This window comes from Lissotriton vulgaris, chromosome 2_1 (genome assembly GCF_964263255.1).
Source record: "Lissotriton vulgaris chromosome 2_1, aLisVul1.2, whole genome shotgun sequence".
NCBI lineage: Eukaryota > Metazoa > Chordata > Amphibia > Caudata > Salamandridae > Lissotriton > Lissotriton vulgaris.
Window position 1 is genome coordinate 1,675,233,140 of NC_141687.1, and position 21,376 is coordinate 1,675,254,515.

The following is a 21,376-nucleotide window of genomic DNA, read 5'->3' on the forward strand; positions in this document are numbered from 1 at the left end:
TTATATATATTGTGTGTTTGAAAATACCACTTTTAAAAGTATGTATTTTCTTGCTTAGACATCCTGTGTACCTATGCTGGTTTTTGGAATGACTATTTAGCTTTTGAATGACAGGGACTGGGGATGTGAATTCTCTCAGATGGCCACTGGGGGCAGGGTTGATGTGTGTCCTGCCTTTCCTGGAGAAGTCAGGTCTGGGCTGAATAAACCTGGGCTGCATTTAGAGTAGAGAGAGGAGATTTCTTTCACACATTTCTTACACACCTAATGGGCCTGGTCTACCTGGGCCACTGCTGCCTACACCTCCTGTCAGGCAGCTGCACCGGAGGACAGAACTGGTTTTGGCAGGGCAAAGAGCTTCTCTGTCACTAGAGAACAAATTAATTTGTGCTATAAAAAGTGGAGCCCAGACCCCTGAACTTTAGATTACTGCTGAACTAAAGAACCTGCCGGGAAGAAGAACTGGGAAAGCTAGAGGAGGAGTATTGACCCTGTGCTGTGTTCTGTTGGGGCTGGCCTGCAGCAGTTGATTCTGTCTTGGGCAGGTAAAGGACTAGACTTCCTGCTGGAAGTCTAAGGAATATAAAACACTTCAAATATCACTTCTTGGAATCGAGAGGAACTTTTGCAAAGGAGAAGAGCTGGATGAACTGAGGAGGAGTTCTGCCCCTTTGCTGTTTGTTGTCTGGGGTTGGCCTGCAGTGGCTGTTTCTTCCAAGGAAAGGACAAGGACTTTGCTGTGTACTGTGTCCCCTGCTTGAAGAAGATCTCCAAGGGCTCGAAATAAAGCTTGCCTCCTGTTAAGAAGTCTCGGAGACACAAAAGACTTCCTGCAATGCTGCCGCTGGACTCTGCCATCTGTGAGTCCTACCCTTACCTGAGGTGCCTCCTGCAGTCAAAAGGCTTCAGAAGTGGTTTATTGTAGCTGATCTCTGCAAAAACCAGCACGAAGCATCGCAAAACCGTCCAAAGCCTCTAGGAACTGGCACTGTGCGAAATGAAGCAGCGCTGAGTCCTACCTGGTGACGCAAGGCCTCACGAGCCGTCCCAGCACCAATGCCAGAAAACACGAGGCCTCACAAAGCGACACCTGACCTCGGGTGCGCAACAATTTGCGCTTGGGCACCATGTCTACAAGAACACCGGGGGTGCAGTAAGAAACCGATGCATCACCTCCCCGCCCAGAAAGAAACTGATGCATCAATCCCCCTTCAGTAAGGAACCGACGCATCACCTCCCCTGCTTGGCAGTAAGGAACCGACGCACACGTCCCCTGGAGTAGCGAACCAACGCATCATCTTTCCTGGGCATAAGGAACTTATGCATCACCTTCCCTGTGGCTGTTTTTGTTTGTGACATTGACACATCCAAGGTACTTTGTGTTGAAAGTGTTGCATCCATAGTTTGCTATGGACGGAACTGTTTCTTCTTTTTGAAAGTTCTATTTTGATTACTGTAGTGTGGATTTTTGATCGTTTTGGTCTTGTTTGGTTAAGATAAAGATTACTTATTTTTCTAAACGGGTGTGCTGTTCATATGTAGTGTTTTACTGTATTCCTGTTTGTGTGCACAAATGCTTTACACACTGCCTCTGAGAGCTTGTCTGCTTGCGCCATCCTACCAAGGGGGTGAGCAGGGGTTATTTTAGGAGTGTATCCCCCTTACCCTGACTAGGAAGAATGGTCAAAACACTATAGGATCTGGCCCCCAATGAACAGAAAAGTTAGTTTTGCGGACACACAGGGAGCTCTCACTGAGCACCTTCCAAACTTCCCTTGCAAAGCCTGCTAATTGCAAAGGGCCTGCTGGTCAGTGCTGTTCAATTTAAAACAGGTAGGAAGAAGGTCCCTACTTGGACAAATATGCCAACCCTTTCCAATTAGAGACACCCATTTCTAACATAACTCCTTCGAATATATTTCTCTGTTGACCACAACTAGTTTTTTCAGTTCTGCCTCTCCAACGTGTTTGTCCCTCTCTTTTCCAGTCACCACCTTTTATCTTCTACCTCTGTCTGCCTTGCCTGCTCAGTTGTGTCTTTGCCGCTATTCCTTCTTTCTCATTTTTCTTCTATCTTTCTTGGACTCTTACGCCTCTATTATCTAGGTCCAGAGTCACTGCGCATCCCCTGGATTCACTTCTGCCAGTGATCATGAGCTTTTCCATCCTCTTTCCATCAAGGCTTCAAGTAAGAATCTATTAGACCCCATGCCTATACATTTGAAAAATATTCTGTGTTTTGGCATGTCTAAAATAATACTACTGTGACCCATTCTCTGCACAGGGAGAGCAAGGGGGGCTCAGATGAAAATCTGACCTTAGCCATAGGGGTTGTTAAAGTATTTAAGGTATTGAAAAACATTTTTCCCAGAATAAACAGTGTGTCATTGTTTCCTAGTTATTGGACTTTGCCCTCTCTGCACAGTCACCCCCAAACTTTTAGCCTTGACCCCTTCTACTTTTCTGAATTCATTTTTTTAAACTTTAGGACCCAGTGCACTTTACCACTGCTAACCACTGTTAAAGTGCTTGTGCTCACTCCCTAATGATGATGACAGCAATTTATAGCATACACCGCCACTCAATAAAGTGTCCCGGTGCGAAAAGCATAGGTTGAAAGATGAACAACAGAAGTTAGTCCTGCACAAAAAGCCAGATTTTAAGCTTTTTCCTAAACATAGCAGCTTCTCTCACTGTGCACAACTCAAGAGGTAGTTGATTTCAAGCCACTGAGCTCAGATAAGTGAGAGACCTTCCACCTGCTCGTTAGAGCTGAATTCTGGGGATCAATGCCAAATGTTTGTTAACAAATCTGTTTTCTGGGAGGATAATAAAATCCAAATCTGGCTCTGAGGTGAAAAGCCCCAGAATGATACAGGGCTTCATGCACTAGATCAAGAGCCTTAAATGCAACTCTTTTCCTGAAGGGCAGCCAATGTAGGGTCCGAAAGTAGGGTGCAATCCTTGTTCTCACTGGTACATTCAGCAGAATGGGGGCATAAGCATTTTGGACCACTTGGAGCCTATTCAGCAGATATCCCGGAAACCCAAAGTGTAAGGCGTTGCCATAGTTGATTCTGGAAGTTATCAAAGTAACAAAGACAATTGATTTTGCTGAAAAGTACTAAAAAGGAAGACATTTCTTTGGGGATCACTTGATGCCAAAATGAATCCCAAGAATTTTAACTATGCTGCTCTGGGGACCTGGGGAGAGGAATCGTCAGGCCATGAAATCAGCCAGTAATCTGAAGGGATGTTACCAAAGGAGAGAATTTCCATTTTCTCTTCATTACATATGAGTTGGGAGGTTTTAATCTGTGTGGCCATCAACTCTTCTCTCTTGCCCCATGAAAATAGCAGAATCATGTTGTCTGCATATTAGATCACTTTAGTTTCCATGTCTTCTGCAGGGTGGGGCAAATGGGCAAAGTAGATTTTAAATAAGGGCCCAAAAGAGGGCAGAGCCCAGGGGGACTCTCATAGACAATTTGCATGGAGTGCCAGAACGGAGGGATCCAAACATGTTGACTCCTATTTGTCAGAAACGAGGGTACCATGTCCAGGGCCTGCCCTATTACCCCAAATGCCTGGAGACGATCCAGCAGCATGATTTAGGGAACGGTGGCAAATGCTGAAGATAGATCAAACATAATCAGTGCAGCATTTCCCCCAGTAACAAGAAAACCTTTCATGCGTTCTCAGACCTCTGCCAGTGCTGTCTCAATACTATAAGGAGGTCTGAAGCCTGACTGACTAGGGTGTAGCAGATTGATAACTTCCAGACAACTGGAGTGCATGTTTGTTCACATGTTTTCTAATATTATGGATAAAGCAGGCAGCAAGGAGATTGTCCTATAGGTAGCTGGAATAGTAGGATCCACTGATGTTTTTTTTCACTAGTGATAAGATCTTTGCCTGCTGCCAAGAGCCTATAACCGTGACAGTCACTATTGACGCTTTAAGTGTAGAGTTTGCCAAAGGATTAATAATGGCAGCCACTGGAGCCAATAATTTGGGGGGCAATGATCTACTGTAGAGCCACCTGCAATGGCTTTCAAAGCCCCCAAAGAGCAATTCAGTGAAATAGGCTCCAGGTTTCTCAGCTTTGCCTTAGAAGCTGTAGCTGAACCGACCTGCAGCTTAATCCAAAGATCCTCATCTGACCTTGTAGATGATGACAGACTGGCTTGGATTCTTAAGATCTTTGTGTTAAAAAAAACTTGCCAGCAGTTCACACCACTCCGCTGAGGACTGATGACAACTGACACGTGCTGATGGTTACATAAAATTCTTGACAATTGAGAAGATTTCTCTGGCCTTATTCCCTGCCTTTTTGAGCTTCTCTTCATAGTAGCCTAGTTGGGCTGTTCTTGTTGCAGCATGGTATTGCCTTAATGCTAATTTATAGTGGTCTCTATCCTGTAAGTTATAGTCTTCCCTCCATTTCCGTTCTAGCACCTTACAATGTTTTTTCCCTACTTTAAGGTTGTCAGAGTACCAATGACTGGAAGGCTTCACTTTACTCATTCTGTGTTAGAGAGCTGGTGCTGGTTTCTTTATAGCAGTTCTAATCCAGTTATCAAGCTCAACCACGCCTGACATAGCAGGCATGTAGTCATGCATAGAGCACTTCAACTCTGAAGGCTTTATCTTATGAAAGGCTCTCAAATTGCTTGTCAGACTTTGCGAGGCAGGATCAAGTTTTACTAAGACCTGTCATGAGAATCTAATTAAATATTGGTCTGATCAGACCTGGAGCAAAAGGTCCTCAGATTGTATAGCAATCTTGGAGAACATTTGGCCCAGCCAATGGCCACCTTGATGGGTCGGTTTCACTACCTATCAATTAAGGCCTAAAGAAGCCATCATTTCTCTAAGTTCTGTGGCCTCTCTGTCATCTGGTTTGTCCAGGTGAAGATTAAAATGAACCTAAAAGCATAAAAAGTGAGTATCTCAGTGCTAAAAAGGTGATCATCGTATCTACAGGATTCACAAAAGGGCCAACTGGTCCTGACAGCCTATAGATTAAATCTCCAGCTACTGAGTGCTGGTGTGCTATGTCGATACAAAGGCATAAAGTTTCAGCCCCCATCAAGTCCTAAACATCCAAGGATTGACACCTCCAGTTCTCCCTGAGAATCAAGGATAGCCCACCTCCCCATCTCACCTGGTGATCTTTCTTGTAAATCTTAAAGCCATTGGGGATGGCATTGGAGTGATTTTACATGTCTGAAAGCCATGTTTCAGTCACAAATAATAGGTAAAAAGTGCTCTCATCTAAAAGATCAAAGATATTATTAGCATGTTTCTCCATGGAGTAGGCATTAATCAGTGCCACGCGGCATTGGATAGCATCTTCCTTATTTATCAAGGAAGGAGAACAAATCCTCTCTCTATCTAGGAAGGTAAGCCAAAAATCGCAGCAAGGGCAGATAAAATTGAGATGTGACGAGGGTGTAAACAGCTTAATTTTTTATTTGCTGGCAGGAGCGAGGCTGTTAAGAAAATCATTACTATAGAATGTGTGACCCTACCCATTGGAAGGCCAACGAGCAGCATGGCTGGTGCTGGCCGCTTCCGGGATGCTGATGGGCGTAGACGGGTTTGCCTTTGACGCATCTTCAGTGCGCCAGTGGCGCATCCACGCAGAATGTCTGCCTTTAAGCATGAACCCCGGAAACAACTAGAGTGTGCACTGACCAAAAATGGCCCCTCCAGTTGTTCTAAACAGATAATAATGGCTCCTTTTCCTTCCCCCAAAGGTTTTAGGTGCTCCCAAACTCTTAACATTTTCAAAGTGCCACAGTGAGCAATATCACAATGAATTTTAAAAACTACCAAGCATTAAAATGTTAAAATCATGCAAAACGGCATAAGTTTGTTCAGGTAACAACAAGACCTACTGCTGTGGTGTCCGGGAAGCGTTTCTGCTTTTATGCATATACTCCGGAAACAGATAAAGAGTGCACTGACCAAAAATGGCATCTTTAGATGTCCTAAACAGGTTAAAATGGCTCCTTACCTTTCCATCAAAGGTTTTAGCTCCTCCCAACCTCCCCTCATTTTCAAATTATCACTGTGAGCAAAATCACAATCAATTTTTAAAAACACCAAGCATTGAAATGTAAAAATCGCGCAAAACGGCAAAGGTTTGTTTAGGTAACAACACGAGCTACAGCTGTCATCCCTAAAACATGGAAACATTGGTTTACACCTGATTGGCATATTTTATTTATGGATAAGTTCCTTTATGTAAAAGATCCTAGTTCAGTCATATACTATATACCCAGGCCTGGTAAATTAAATGCTACTAGTTGGCCTGTAGCACTAATTATGCCACCCACTTAAGTAACAACCTCAGGCTTTACACCTTCCTGCAGTGCGTTTGCAGTTATAAACTACCAATTTGACTTGGCAAAATTCATCCCTTGCCAAATATAAAACACCCTTTTTACTAAGTCAATAATTTTATATATATATATAGGCGTGTATACCTCACTGCTGACAAGTGATCTCCTGTTGCAGAGCCTTTGTTTGAAACAAATTATACACAACAGCTTCGTCGTGGGGAGAGTACCACCTTCAGAAAGGAGAAGGGAGTCGTTGGAGGAGGGGGCTGTTTGCATCGAAACTTCCCGAGGGGATAAACGGCACCGCAGAATCAAACAACATCGGAGGTGAACACACGAACCGGGGCACACTGAAGTGCTTACAAATTATCACAGTGGGTCCGGATTTTTCCACTGTGATCTTGGCCAATTAATATGTGACTGCGGGACCCACTGAGGGTGTATCAAGAATTCAGCGAGACTACATGTCCCAGCATTCAATAAGGCTAAAAAGCACAAACACCTGAGGCTGTATCTACAAAAGGCAGTTAAAGGATGAGAGGGGGCTGTTTGCATCGAACTTCCCGAGGCGATAAACGGCACAGCAGAATCAAACAACATCGGAGGTGAACACACGAACCGGGGCACACTGAAGTGCTTACAAATTATCACAGTGGTCCGGATTGTTCCACTGTGATCTTGGCCAATTAATATGTGACTGCGGGACCCACTGAGGGTGTATCAAGAATTCAGCGAGACTACATGTCCCAGCATTCAATGAGGCTACAAAGCACAATAAGGCTACAAAGCACAAACACCTGAGGCTGTATCTACAAAAGGCAGTTAAAGGATGAGACTGCTTAAACGCTACTAAACCGCATTACCATATTGCCCATGAGGAAGGAGTGAACAGCTCAGAAATGCGTCGGGCAGACAAGAAAAAGAGACGGTTGTTTGTTCGCCACCGAAATGATATTAAAAGAGGCGTGTATACCTCACTGCTGTCGAGTGATCTCCTGTTGCAGAGCCTTTGTTTGAAACAAATTATACACAACAGCTTCGTCGTGGGGAGAGCACCACCTTCGAAAAGGAGAAGGGAATCGTTGGAGGAGGGGGCTGTTTGCATCGGAACTTCCCGAGGCGATAAACGGCACAGCAGAATCAAACAACATCGGAGGTGAACACACGAACCAGGGCACACTGAAGTGCTTACTAATTATCACAGTGGGTCCGGATTTTTCCACTGTGATCTTGGCCAATTAATATGTGACTGCGGGACCCACTGAGGGTGTATCAAGAATTCAGCGAGACTACATGTCCCAGCATTCAATGAGGCTACGAGGCACAAACACCTGAGGCTGTATCTACAATAGGCAGTTAAAGGATGGGACTGCTTAAACGCTACTAAACCGCATTACCATATTGCCCATGAGGAAGGAGTGAACAGCTCAGAAATGCGTCGGGCAGAAAAGAAAAAGAGACGGTTGTTTGTTCGCCACCGAAATGATATTAAAAGAGGCGTGTATACCTCACTGCTGTCGAGTGATCTCCTGTTGCAGAGCCTTTGTTTGAAACAAATTATACACAACAGCTTCGTCGTGGGGAGAGCACCACCTTCGGAAAGGAGAAGGGAATCGTTGGAGGAGGGGGCTGTTTGCATCGGAACTTCCCAAGGCGATAAACGGCACAGCAGAATCAAACAACATCGGAGGTGAACACACGAACCAGGGCACACTGAAGTGCTTACAAATTATCACAGTGGGTCCGGATTTTTCCACTGTGATCTTGGCCAATTAATATGTGACTGCGGGACCCACTGAGGGTGTATCAAGAATTCAGCGAGACTACATGTCCCAGCATTCAATGAGGCTACAAAGCACAAACACCTGAGGCTGTATCTACAATAGGCAGTTAAAGGATGGGACTGCTTAAACGCTACTAAACCGCATTACCATATTGCCCATGAGGAAGGAGCGAACAGCTCAGAAACGCGTCGGGCAGACAAGAAAAAGAGGCGGTTGTTTGTTTGCCACCGAAATGATATTAAAGGAGGAGTGTATACCTCACTGCTATCGAACAGCTATGCTGCCACAGAGATGAGAGAACTGGCCAGCAACCCTCCCCAATCTACACCCAGCACCTCCAAACGAAAACAACCCACTCCATCGGGACCAGAGACAAGGGAGACAATCCCTTGCATTCAACCATGGTTTGGAGAATTTAGGGTCCCCTGTATTTTTTGTGGTAAGACCATATCCTATGGTGAGCAGATCCTAAAGCTCATCCTCCTTGCTGGTGACAACCATAATTGCCCCAAAAAACCCTAATTTTTTCCTTATTTTTTTTTGCTCCAGCTGAGCCATTTTCAATTCCCTGTTTTTTGTTTCTCCCCATAAAAATAACAAAAAAAATACAAAATAGTTCCTAAAAGCCAAAAAAAGTACAAAATGTTCAAAAAACATAAAAAAATATAAAACAACAAAAAGAAGAAAAAAAACAGTTCTTTTTAGACCTCCAAATTATAAAAAAAAGGCAAATTTTTTTTAAAACTCTATCATTCTTTTTTCTCCATGGAACGCTCCCCGGTACGCTCCGCGGTGCACGTACCGGGTGCTCCCCCCGCGCAAATCAAAAAATAAATAAAAATGTTTTGCCCCGCGGGGCACTTTTATAGCCCCCACATCAGACCTAAGGGGTCAGGTAGGGTCTTCTCTGCCCCCTTATGGTCATTTCCCCCTTTGTTTTTACCACCTCTTGTGTCTCGATCCTACCGAGACACAAGATGGCAGCCGCTCCGGACTGTTTCGAATGTTTACAGACACCCGAGAGCCAATCAGCTTTCCGTGCGCACCTCGCGTGGCGTGCCCAGAGCGCGCCCCGGTGTGCGTACCGGGGCGCGGCCATAGATATATATATTTTTTTGAACCTAAATTACTCAAAAACCACTGGAGCACATTTCTTGAGACATAGCAAAGGCACATTGGTCTACAAGTCCCTACAATTTTGTCAAGTTTGGTGGAAATCCATTCATCCGTTCGGGCTAAAAGTGAGGTCGACCGCCCTATGGAAATTAACATGGGGAAAACACGTTTTGGGACCCCCCTTTTATCTCGGCCCCTGCTTGACGAATCCCCCCCAAACTTCCGAGGAAGGACCGGAGCTTCGCGAGGCAAATTTGAGGACATTTTCAGGCAGATTCGTCAACCGGCGCCAAAGTTATTCACAATAGAATTTTGAGATTTTGAGATATGCTCCAGTGGTTTTTACGAAAATTACCTTTGAAAAATTATATATTGGGCTACATTGGGCTATATATATGTTAGAGCCCAAATGTAGCCCAATGTAGCCCAATGTAGGCCAAAGATGGCCACCAGAGACAAAAAAAACAAATGTAGCCCAAATATCAGCCAGATGTAGCCCAACTATAGCCCAATGACAGAATGTCCCAGAGTGTTCTAAAGAACAACTAGAACGCTAACAGTCTTACTTATGACAAAAGTATGGCACCCCTGAAGTCATCTTGATTGGAATAAAGTGGTAACACTAAATACATTTAATTTGAAAAGGAACAAAATGAGGGGTTTCATTTTGCCATAGAAATTATATATATATATATATATATATATGAAAAGGAATCCCAGCCTGTCAATGAGTGACAGGCAGCAGCAGGGTGCAGACCTCGAAGCGCCACGGCAGACAGCCAGATGTAAAGCTCACAGATAGTACAAACTCAAGTGAGTAGCAGGTTCAAACGTTTATTAGGAAGTAACGCGTTTCACTCCACTAGGGAGCTTGTTCACACAAATGCCATATATACATACATATATATATATATATATATTCACTGAAAAAACATAGGTTTCACACCAGTTATAGTTAGGAATTAGCATTTAAAAAACCTATTAAATTCACTGAAAAAACCATAGGTTTCACACCAGTTATAGTTAGGTGGAAATTTTACTCGCATAAAACCATTGAAATTCCCACGTTATAGTTAGTTGGACTCACTATAACCTGCGCGTGCAATGCACTGCTGATGACGTCACATATTACATCTCTCATGGCATGGTCAGTGACATCACTCATGACATCACTGATGACATCTCAAATGACATCACTGATGACAACATCCTTCTGACAAAGTGGCAGACCTCCTATCAGCATAAAATAACCTTTGACACACACATTTAAAAATAGAAACTAACATTTTCTTAAAAAAGGAGAAACCAATACCAATTACAACAACTTATTAGGTAATTCCAACATCTACATACACATCCACTCATTCACCAACAGTAGTGAAATGAGATTTTCACAACTGTGAGGCCTACTTTTCCTTTAAGATACCAATAGGCTACCTTATTACATTTAATAAGTGCTTACTTTTGTTTGAAAGGAGGTAGGAAAGTCAGGGTTGGTATATGAGGAATTGTAATTTAAAATCTCCTCTTTCATGTCTTAAGCATTCAGTGCCTGCAGTCTATTCCGGGGTTACATTACTAGGTGTGAGTGGCTGTTGACCATTATATATTCCTCCTAGAGAACAACACATTTGAGGGACAAGTTGTGCCGGAATGAGTCATCTCAGGCAGGATGAGGGGCAGAGCTGCGCACAGCCGCACTTACACATCAATAGACTGAACTCTACTGTCATGCAAATAACTTCACACTAGCCTTTTATGCCTGTAACTAGGATATGACCATGGCAAGGAGACACAAAATTAAAGACACTTCTGTGGGGGTAAGCTTCCAGACGTTTCTCCTACTTCAGAGGAAGCACCAGGTATAAACATTGGACACTCAGACCCCCTCTTCAGTTCACTGCTCTGCTCCTTGAACCCAAGACTTCCAGATATTACTCCAAATGCTAGTTGGCTGGCCTCCTGATCAGAACTCCAGGGACAGAAAAAGCTCTAACCTTCCTGAACCCACACTTGGACCATGGCTGAGGAAGAACCTGGCCCTCCAAGTGGTCCCTCTCCAGTCCTGGACCCTTGGAAGAAGTGCTAAAGGTGATCATATAGCCCAAAATGAAAACTTGGGACTTAAAACTTTTTGGCTGAAAAGTGTTTTGAGAACCTAGCGGAGACCAGGAACTACTTGCTATTCGGCGCCCGCCTAATGTGCATTGTCGGTGAGCCTGACTTTGCGGCAGGTCCCACTATGTTTTTCTCCACAGCAGCAAGTTCTGTTCAGAGGCTCCTCGCAGAAAGGTTAACTGGCCTCGAGGAGCCCTCGTCAGCTACAGCCTGCAGCTTTGTCCCACTGGAGAATTTCAACTTCCAAAAAAAAGAGTTAAAAAGAAGAAATCTTCACCACGACATTACACAGCAGCACGCCGATGATGACGCCTCTTCTTCGGACACCTCCAGCTGCCTTGCCCCACTAAGCTTTACCATCTCAGATATTTTCTTCTGACATTTTTTCTAAGTCCGAAGGTAAGCGGAGACCAGGCCTAATCCACTGTGTATGTCCAAAACGCGCTCTATCACTGTTGGCCAAAGCTATCAACTTTGCCTTGGTCTCTTGCAACAAGATGCCCGTGTTTGGCACTTTTATCTTTTAGGCACTAGTTTATATTTTAACTTTAAAAATTCATAACCTGGGTTCTACGGCCTGGGTTTTTGTCATTCAGGTGTCACATAATTTATTGAATTTTGCACTATTTTTCTAAATTGGTGTGAGATTTTTTCTTGTTATGTTTTCTCTATATTACTGTTTGCCTGCTGCATAGATACTGTACACATTGCCTCTAAGTTAAGCCTGATTGCTTTTGTACCAAGAGGGTGAAGCACAATTGATTGAGTGACTTTTGTGGTTCACCCTGAGAGAGATTGTGGCTCACACCCTCCTCAACCAACAAACCCAATTTCTTACACTACTCTAAGTCCCACACACTTCCTACACTCTCTTATATTCAATTACATTTCATGCATATACAGAACATTCACCCTCACACTGCATGGAAAACAAAGAGTTGAAAAAAACACAAATATATATATATTCATTGAAAAAATATAGGTTTCAGACATGTATAGTTAGGAATTAGCATTTAAAAACCTTAGAAATTCACTGAAAAAACCATAGGTTTCAGGAGCGTTATAGTTAGCTGGACAAAGCCATTGAAATTCCCCCATTATAGTTAGTTCAGTTAACTATAACTCGCGCGCCCGCAATGCACTGCTGATAACCTCACATATTGCATCACTCAAGACATGGTCAGTGACATCACTCATGACATCACTGATGACATCTCAAATGACATCACTGATGACATCATTCAGTGAATGTGTGTTTTTCTGAAAATTAAATATGTTTTATATATGTATATCTCAAGGTCGATGGAAGAATACATGGGTTTATAAGTGTCTAAATGGATGTTGTTTTTGTAAATTTGATTGTATAATTGACTGATTAAGTGTATCTTAGTGAATACATGGGTTAGTGAGTAATGTTTAAATATGTATATATCTGTATCAGTCTCTCACTTTGTAAATATTTGTCTCTATGGGTTGGTGAGTAGCTACATGAGTGTCTATATGGGTTTTTAGTTGTTTTTTTGAGTATCAGTATGAGTGGCTGAGTGTCTGTATGGTTAGTGGGGGGGTATTACTTAGTGCATAGATACATGAATGAGTGCATCACTGTGTGTATGTGTTGAGACAGTATGTGTGCAGGACTGTATAGGTGGATGAATGTGTGTATGGGTGTGTTAGTGAGTTAATGACTGTCTCAATAGTGTCTTTATAAGTAACTACATATGTTTTAAACTAGTGTTAGTTGAGTTTTGGTGTATATAAGTGAGTATATGTGAAAGTGAGAGATTGGAAGAGTTCCTGTATAAATTAGTCTGTGTTTCTATAAGTGATTGCTTAAGAGAATAAGTATGTGTAAGTTTCTGTACAAGTAAGTGTGGTGGTGTGTGTATAACTGTATATGCAATTTAACTTCTTAAGCACTGCCGTCGGCTGTTGGACGTCGCGAGCACTACCTTCGTAGTGCTGCGCACGTCCAACGGCCGACCCGGCCCCGCCCGTTTTGCGGAAGTGCTGCACTGCCGCGAATTCGCGGCCGCGTCAAAGGGGTTAATGGATGTTTGATACTTGGTTTACATGTGTGACAATGTGTGTGAGTAACTCTATGGATGAGTGGCACTGTGTAACAGGATGTATAGGTGTAGGAGTACATATGATAAGTGAGTACGTGTGTGAGTGTCTGTATAGGACTGTTGGTGATTGAGTGGATGTGTAAGTAGATCTTGGAATTACTGAATAGGTTGTTTTACCTGGTATTAATATGTCAATTGTTTTGAAAATGTTAGTTTCTATTTTTGAATGTGTGTATCAAAGGTTATATTAGGGTGAAAGGAGGTCTGCCACTCTATCACAAGGATGATGTCATCAGTGATGTAATCTGTGATGTCATTTGAGATGTCATCAGTGATGTCACTGACCATGTCATGAGTAATGTAACTGACCATGTTATGAGTGATGTAATATGTGACGTCATCAGCAGTGCAATGCGGGGGCGTGAGTTATAGTTTGCTGAACTAACTATAGCGGGGGAATATCAATGGTTTAGCACGAGTGAAATGTACAGCTGACTATAACGCCCCTGAAACCTATTGTTTTTTCAGTGAATTTATAAGGTTTTTTTAATGCTAATTCCTAAGTATAACATGTCTGAAACCTATGGTGTCTTCAGTGAATTTCAAAGGTTTTTTAAATGCTAATTTCTAAATTTCACATAACTGAAACCTATGGTTTTTTAAGTGAATTTCAAAGCTCTTTTAAATGGTAGTTTCTAACTATGCCTACAGAGGTAGGTCATGTGAAGAAAGAAGAAAAAACAAACAGAAAGAAGAAAAAGAAATGCAGAAAGAAGCAAATTAAAGTCCTCAGAGACGAAGAAAAGTGCAGGAAGAAGGAAGACGTGCAGAAAGAACAAACAGAGCAGCAGAAAGAAGCTTTGTTGCAAAATCATCCTCTAACCTCAACTTTTTCAGATGGGTACTGGTAGTAACTGACTCTGACTAACCAGTCCTAGAGCTAGTGCTATGCTAAAAGACACTTAGAATACAGTTAAAACACCTGCATACACTAGGGAACACTATGCGTTGGGGTACTCCTGTTATTAGCATGATCTTCTCTGTAAGCCCCTAGTATATAATAGGGCAGGGGGATTAAAACTACCTCTTAAAACGTGCCACATAGCACTGGCTGTAGGACTGGTTAGTCAGAGTCAGTTACCACCAGTACCCATCTGAAAAAGTTGAGGGTAGAGGATCATTTTGCAACAAGTTAGAAATTAGCATTTAAAAAAACCTTTGAAATTCACTGAAAAAAAACCATAGGTTTTCAGGCACGTTATAGTTAGGAATTAGCATTCAGAAATACACACAAAAAAACGTAGTTTTCAGGGTGTTATAGTTAGCTGGACATTTCACTTGTACAAAACCATTGAAATTTCCTTGTTATAGTCAGTTCAGCTAACTATAACTCGCGCGCCCACAATGCTCTGCTGATGATGTCACATACTACATCACTCATGACATGGTCAGTGACATGACTCATGACATCACTGGTTCATTACTGTTTCAGTGACTATATATATATATATATATATATATATATATATATATATATATATGAAAAGGAATCCCAGCCTGTCAGTGAGTGACAGGCAGCAGCAGGGTGCAGACCTCAAAGCGCCACGGCAGACAGCCAGATGTAAAGCTCACAGATAGTACAAACTCAAGTGAGTAGCAGGTTCAAACGTTTATTAGGAAGTAACGCGTTTCACTCCACTAGGGAGCTTGTTCACACAAATGCACTCAGAGACAAGTGAAGGAATATATACAAGGTGTGGGGAGGGGCTTGATTGGGAAAACACGCCCAAAAGTAAAACAGGAAATAAAGCAACAGTGTCAGAATTTAAAACATGTTAATTTCACATGAACAACAGCATGTACCACGCATGATTACACATTTAAATCAGTGATCAAAGCAATCTGAAAATAGTATATTGTAAAATACTAACAAGGATTAGAAAGAGCGTTCAAGAAAAGTAAGAAAAAGTAGCTGGCTAAGAAAATAAATGAGAAAGCAACATAGCATGTGTCACGACATAGTGCCTACATTGTGCTTCGCAGAAATGTTAGCAGCCAACCACAGAGTAGAAAAACGCAAGAGACAATCAAGACATAGTGCCTGAAAAATCCAGCAATGCCAACATTTCTCAAATTCGGAGAAAAGGTCATCACGATAGAAAGTAGATGCTAGTGGCACAAGTAAAAATATTACAAGGAACATGTGAGTCAAATCGCTAAGGATAAGGGAAACACAATAAATTAAAAAAATGAAGTAGTAAGAAAAGATACAAGAGCCCAACCACAAATGTGAAAACTTAAAAGGTCAAAAGGGAAAAGCAACAGAACACATAGTAAATACAGCGGCATCATAGATACATATGAAACAATGGCAAAAAATCCTAGTCAAAACAAATAGATCAAGAAACATGACTAAACAACGTTTGGTCATGTGACACAAAAAGTGAAAACATAATCTCTTATTTTTTTCATAAGGTTCCTAGACCCGTATATAGCGAAATAGTTACCCATCATTAAATCATTGCATTGTCTGATTTACGATTTCTATATTTAGGTAAACAAAGAAAAAACTATTAAGTAATCCCCATTCGTTTTGGTTCTTACGTCTTCGGAACTACATCCCCCATAATTCCTGGCACGCTAGTTTTCATTGTGAACAAATTCACGCTACCCTGTGCTGCTGCATTTCTATAGCCCAAGTGGGGAAAAACTTTGGTCAAGCATCAACCATGCTTTACCAACATAATGTCAAATAAAGGTTGTATTTTACATGGAATCGCATGTTCCAATATTTACACTGTTTCACGCCCTAGTGGGCTCAGTCACTTCCAAACTTAAAATGTCCCCTCTTCGGGTATGTTAGCCAGTTCTTATATCGTATCCCCAGTCATCATATTTCATCATATATTTGCGACTCCATTTGCCCTAGTGGGCATCACGTGACCATTCCGTCATGGCCATCGTGTAAATGTCCCAAAGCTCCTGATATTTGGATTTTTCATGCAATCATTTGTACTCTACAAAGCATAAAGGTTCAATACTTTCGCTCTTTTACATCCAAATACGGTGGAACCACCAATTATCTGTAACAAGAGAGTATACCCATTAAAATTCAATCAGACAACACTATACATAATTGAAATTTAAAAGACACAACATTTTACAGCGTTTTATGTTCAACAGCAACATCAGACACTTGGTTATTAATTTTTAACCCAGATGGAACGCTAGTCCCTCATCTCCATTGTGTCCTAAAGGATACAAAGTTTGATATTTAATTATCATTTTAGATTCTAATGTTCGCAATTCCTTCAGTCTGTCCCCCCCTCTTTCTCTTTTGGGAACACTGTCTAATACTACAAAAGAGAGCAGACTCGTATTTTGTTTATGTGTTTTTAAAAAGTGTCAAGCAATGGGATATTGTTTGTCATGATGGTTGATTGCCCTGAGGTCCTCCAAAACTCTTTTTTTGGCTTTGTGTTTTGTACTGCCAATGTAATATAATTTACATGGGCACCTAAGGGCATACACCACATATTCCGTGTCACACGAAACATGTTTTTGAATTTTGAAAGGACCACAATGTGCGGATAACTTTACTGATTTACAGCTGGAGCTGTACTTACAGGCTTTGCACCTCCCACACACAAAGAATCTTTGTACACTCCCTGTTGATGTTTTAGTGTTTCTTGGTAGCATTGCAGGACTGAGAATGTCTTTGAATGATTGTGCCTTTCTGAATGTAATTTGTGGTGAACTGCTTACAGCCTTTTCCAGATCTGGGTCTGTCTGTAGTACATTCCAATACTTATCCAGGCATTTTCTCATTTCGTATGCTTTATTGCTATATGTTGCCACAAATCCTACTTTATTGGAATCGGGGATCATTTAGTTTTTAACCTTTAATCGATCCTCTTGTTCTCTTGCCTCAACTTTTCTGCAAGCTGTAGCTATGCATTGATCACTGTACCCTCCTTCCTTGAACCGTTTGGTCATAATATCACATTCCATCTGGTATCCTGCTACTGTGCTGCAGTTTCTTTTTGCCCGTAACAAATCTCCATACGGGATACTCTGGATTAGGTTATTAGGGTGACAGCTTTGGGCATGCAACATATTGTTGCCTGCTAAGCTTTTGCGATGTAAGGAGGTTTCAATTTTGCCCTCTTTGATTTCTAACATGACATCTAAGAATTCCATTCTTTCAGCATTAATTTGATGTGTGAATCTTAGATTCAGCTCATTATCATTCAAAGTATTAATGAATTCATCTGCTTGTTCTTTTGTACCATCCCATATACAAAAGATATCGTCGATAAATCTCGACCAACATCTTACATGTTTTTTGTATGGATCCAGTGTCCGGACCACCTGCTCCTCCCACCAGCCAAGGTATAGACACGCAAAGCTGGGGGCGAAGCAGGTGCCCATCGCCATGGCCATAACCTGCCGATATATCTGTTTATCGAAGGTAAACTAATTCTTCTTCGTAAGGCATCTGAGAATCATATCCATTAATACCTCTGTGTGCATCAAATACAAAATTGATCTTTCGCCCAGATAGTACCTACATATATATGTGTGTATATATATATATATATTAGTCCAACAATGTGTGTGCTCTCTGGAAAAATCAGAAAAAACGACCTGAAATCTTGACAAAGCATTTATTACACGACACGTTTCGACTGCACAAATGGTCAAAGGACGAAATTGCGTCAGCTGACACAAAACAGGAGCACACTATAGTATGTGAGTAATTATTTTTTAATTCATATAGAACCCCCCCCAGCGCTGACAGACGCGTTTCGCCGCTTTTGCTTTGTCAATGTCAGTTTGATTAACAAAGTACAAGCATTTTGAAAGTGAAAAAAGTGCAAATGAAAAAAATGGTAAACATAAAATGGCGCCTTTCAGAGTGATTAACACCCCTTCTTCAGAGGCTCCGGCAGTTCCCTGTATGCAGGTGACACGAGGAAGAGGTGTTAATCACCTTGAAACGCGTCAGGCATTTTTGATGGCAAAGCTGTAATTTTATCGACATGCTGAGTGTGTGTATACCTGAATAAAGCTTACAGCTTGGAACTTGTGTTAGAGTGCTCCTTACCGGGAGGGCAACCTTTGGAGCAGCGATATATATATATATATATATATATATATATATATATATATATATATATATATATATATATATATATATATATATATATATATATATATATATATATATATACATATATATATATGTATATATATATATATATATGTAAGCTCCAAAGTTTCCAAATTTCCCACCAGAACAAAGACACACTCAGACTTCCGCTAGCACCAGGCTTTTAAAGGGTAAGAATGGAACAGGCATGCTGATGCAAATAACAGCTTTCCTGTCGAGTTATGCGTGCCTGGGGCGTTTCTGTGCTGCTGAACTTCATCAGAAGCTTCGATAGTACCACTTCTGGCCCCCGTCTCGGCCTGTTTTCCGAATCACAGTGAAGACAGGCCGAGACGGCAGGGCAAGCCCACGGAACAGTTGTGCTCCCTGGATACCCTCCTGCCGGATACCAGTTCGAGTTTATACATCATATAAACTCAGTAATGTTCTCCCTGACTATTGGGAACATTCTCTACATGTGACGAGAGGGGTCAGGATCTCATTAGACTGGCTCTGACTTCGGGGCACACTAACCGAAATACGGTGGGGCCAGAAGTGGTACTGGAAGCGACATCAGTCCTGAAGAAGACCGGGGTGACCCTTCCTGGCACAGTAAGTCGGTCGAAACATGTTGACCATAGCAGTACCAGGAGGGAAGTCTTGAGAAGCCTCTTCTTCTTATTAAGACATTACCCATCCTTTTTCTTTTTAATCCTGGTGGGGGAACCTTGGAATAAAATGTGTTGGATGGTATCCTTAAACCAATTTTAATCACTTCCTATGAACTGCACTTTTTGTTGCATCACTAGTTTCAGCCCCTTGGTAATTTGCACTGTTCCATCACGTTGTATGTTACGTGCATTATGTGTTGAGTTCCGTGGTCGTACTTTGTGTTGTGTGGAATTTATTATTTTTTCCCCCTCCCTTATGCTCCGCCCTGAGTGTGGCGACACCAGGGCGACACCAGAGCGTATTGCAATATGATGAAGCATGTCACATACTTCAGTATGTGAGTGAGGGCAGTTTTTTCAAACAGATGAGTTTGTCTGTTTTGTTATAGGTTTAGTCTTGTGCTCTCCACCCCCATTGTGTGTTTACGAGTAAAACTCTACTCAAGTGGCAGAAAACTACAGCTCGCACTGTGCAAGATGCCGTTTTCAATGATTACACAGTGCCGAATGCTTGTCCGCACTGTGCAATCATTGAAAATGGAATCTTGTACAGTGCGAACAGGGTACTACGCAGTTCGCGTAGTGCTACACGTAGCTTTGCGAAGCGCTACTTCACAAACTACGCCCAGCCCTACACAATATAGTTAACCATTTGGCTGTACTTTTTCTGGTAAATCTTACAGCAGCAATATTGAAAGCACAAAGATGCTGAGTGTGGGTCAATAAAAACAAAGTGGTTTTGCACGTTCTTCTTCTAGATTCATGTTCATTCAAAATTGTCTTCTATTCTATAATACAAAAAATTGAAAATGTATGGTCTGTCAATATGTTTCATCCCTGAAAATAACAAGACTTCTTCAGGCAATTAATTTATTCGCAAGCAGAACTAATCTTCAGCACCTATTCTACTGTATTGATCAGTGTAATCAACATCCTAATTGCATAGAATTATCTTCTGGTCTGTTCAATAGTAGGTACGAACCATGCAATACGGTATACCTGCATCAACATTCAATATCAGTTGATAACAAGTATGGTATAACAAGTATAGTTCCAGAAGTCACATGACAAGGATGCTCTCCTAAGAATCTCCAGCTTTGCCCCTATGGTCTTTGCTGAATGACCATGTCTTCATCTCTCTCCCTGCAGCGGTCCCTCCCACTCCACGTCTGGAGTGTTCGTCAGGCAACATGTCTCTGACCATTAGCAGGTGCCAGCTGGAGAAGGATCACTATGACTACAGTGGGCTTCACCTCTGGGATAGCAGCTGCAGAGGAGTAGCGGACATCACCAACAGTAATGCTACGATCATCGTAAGATCAGAGCTCACGGCAAACGCCTGTGGCAACCAGGTTTCGGTGAGTGTCCTCCGGAAGGGTGGGAGTGTGAGAAAGTGATGTGGAAGAGGGAGTGTGAGAAAGAAAGAGTGATGGGAAGGGATTGGAGCGAGGAAGTGCATGTATTTATTGAGTTTCCTTTGCCATTTTGGCCTGAATGCTTGTGGCTATGACAGTGGAGATCTAAAACATAGACAGGCACTTATGGATGCTACAGTTACAGTGAGCATCGATTACATTTCCATCAAGGCTGCTCGACTCATGCAAGAATGAGATATGAGGAGAAGATACCTCTGAAGCAGGGTAATTTTCAATTTCTTTCCATACTATAGTTGTTTTCTTGCCCTGAATCATTATGGGTGAGCATTGCATCACAGGGTCACATTCTAGAGTCCTGACTTGCATTGCTTTGGGAGAGAATTATGTAATAGGGCCATCCTCTAGAGCTTTGACCTGAAGCATTAGGGGTGAAAGTTGCTTTTGAGGGTCACACTGTTCTGCCTTGGTCTTTATCATTAGGGGTGAAAACTACATGATAAGGTCACACTGTATAGTCTTTCTCTGCATCAGTATGGGTGAGCATAGCATCATAGGGTCACACTGTAGAGGGTTAACCTACATCATTTAAGGAGAGAACTGCATTATAGTGTTACACTGTAGAGCCTTGTCTTGCATCATTATGGGTGAGTATGGCATCAGAGGGTTACACTGTTCAAAATAGGGCAGTATCATTACCTGGGAATATTACATAATTGGGGTACATTGTACAGTTTTGACCT

The 21,376-nt window shown here is 42.0% G+C and overlaps 1 protein-coding gene across 1 annotated transcript in view; it reads left to right on the forward strand.

Annotated features, from left to right (window-relative positions):
* Positions 1 to 21,376, forward strand: part of LOC147733071 (pancreatic secretory granule membrane major glycoprotein GP2-like) — a 187,515-nt gene that overhangs the window by 142,640 nt on the left and 23,499 nt on the right. The window contains exon 4 of the mRNA XM_086958914.1: positions 20,410 to 20,618. Coding sequence (XP_086815040.1) covers positions 20,410 to 20,618 — 209 coding nt within the window. The remainder of the gene's footprint in view (positions 1 to 20,409; positions 20,619 to 21,376) is intronic.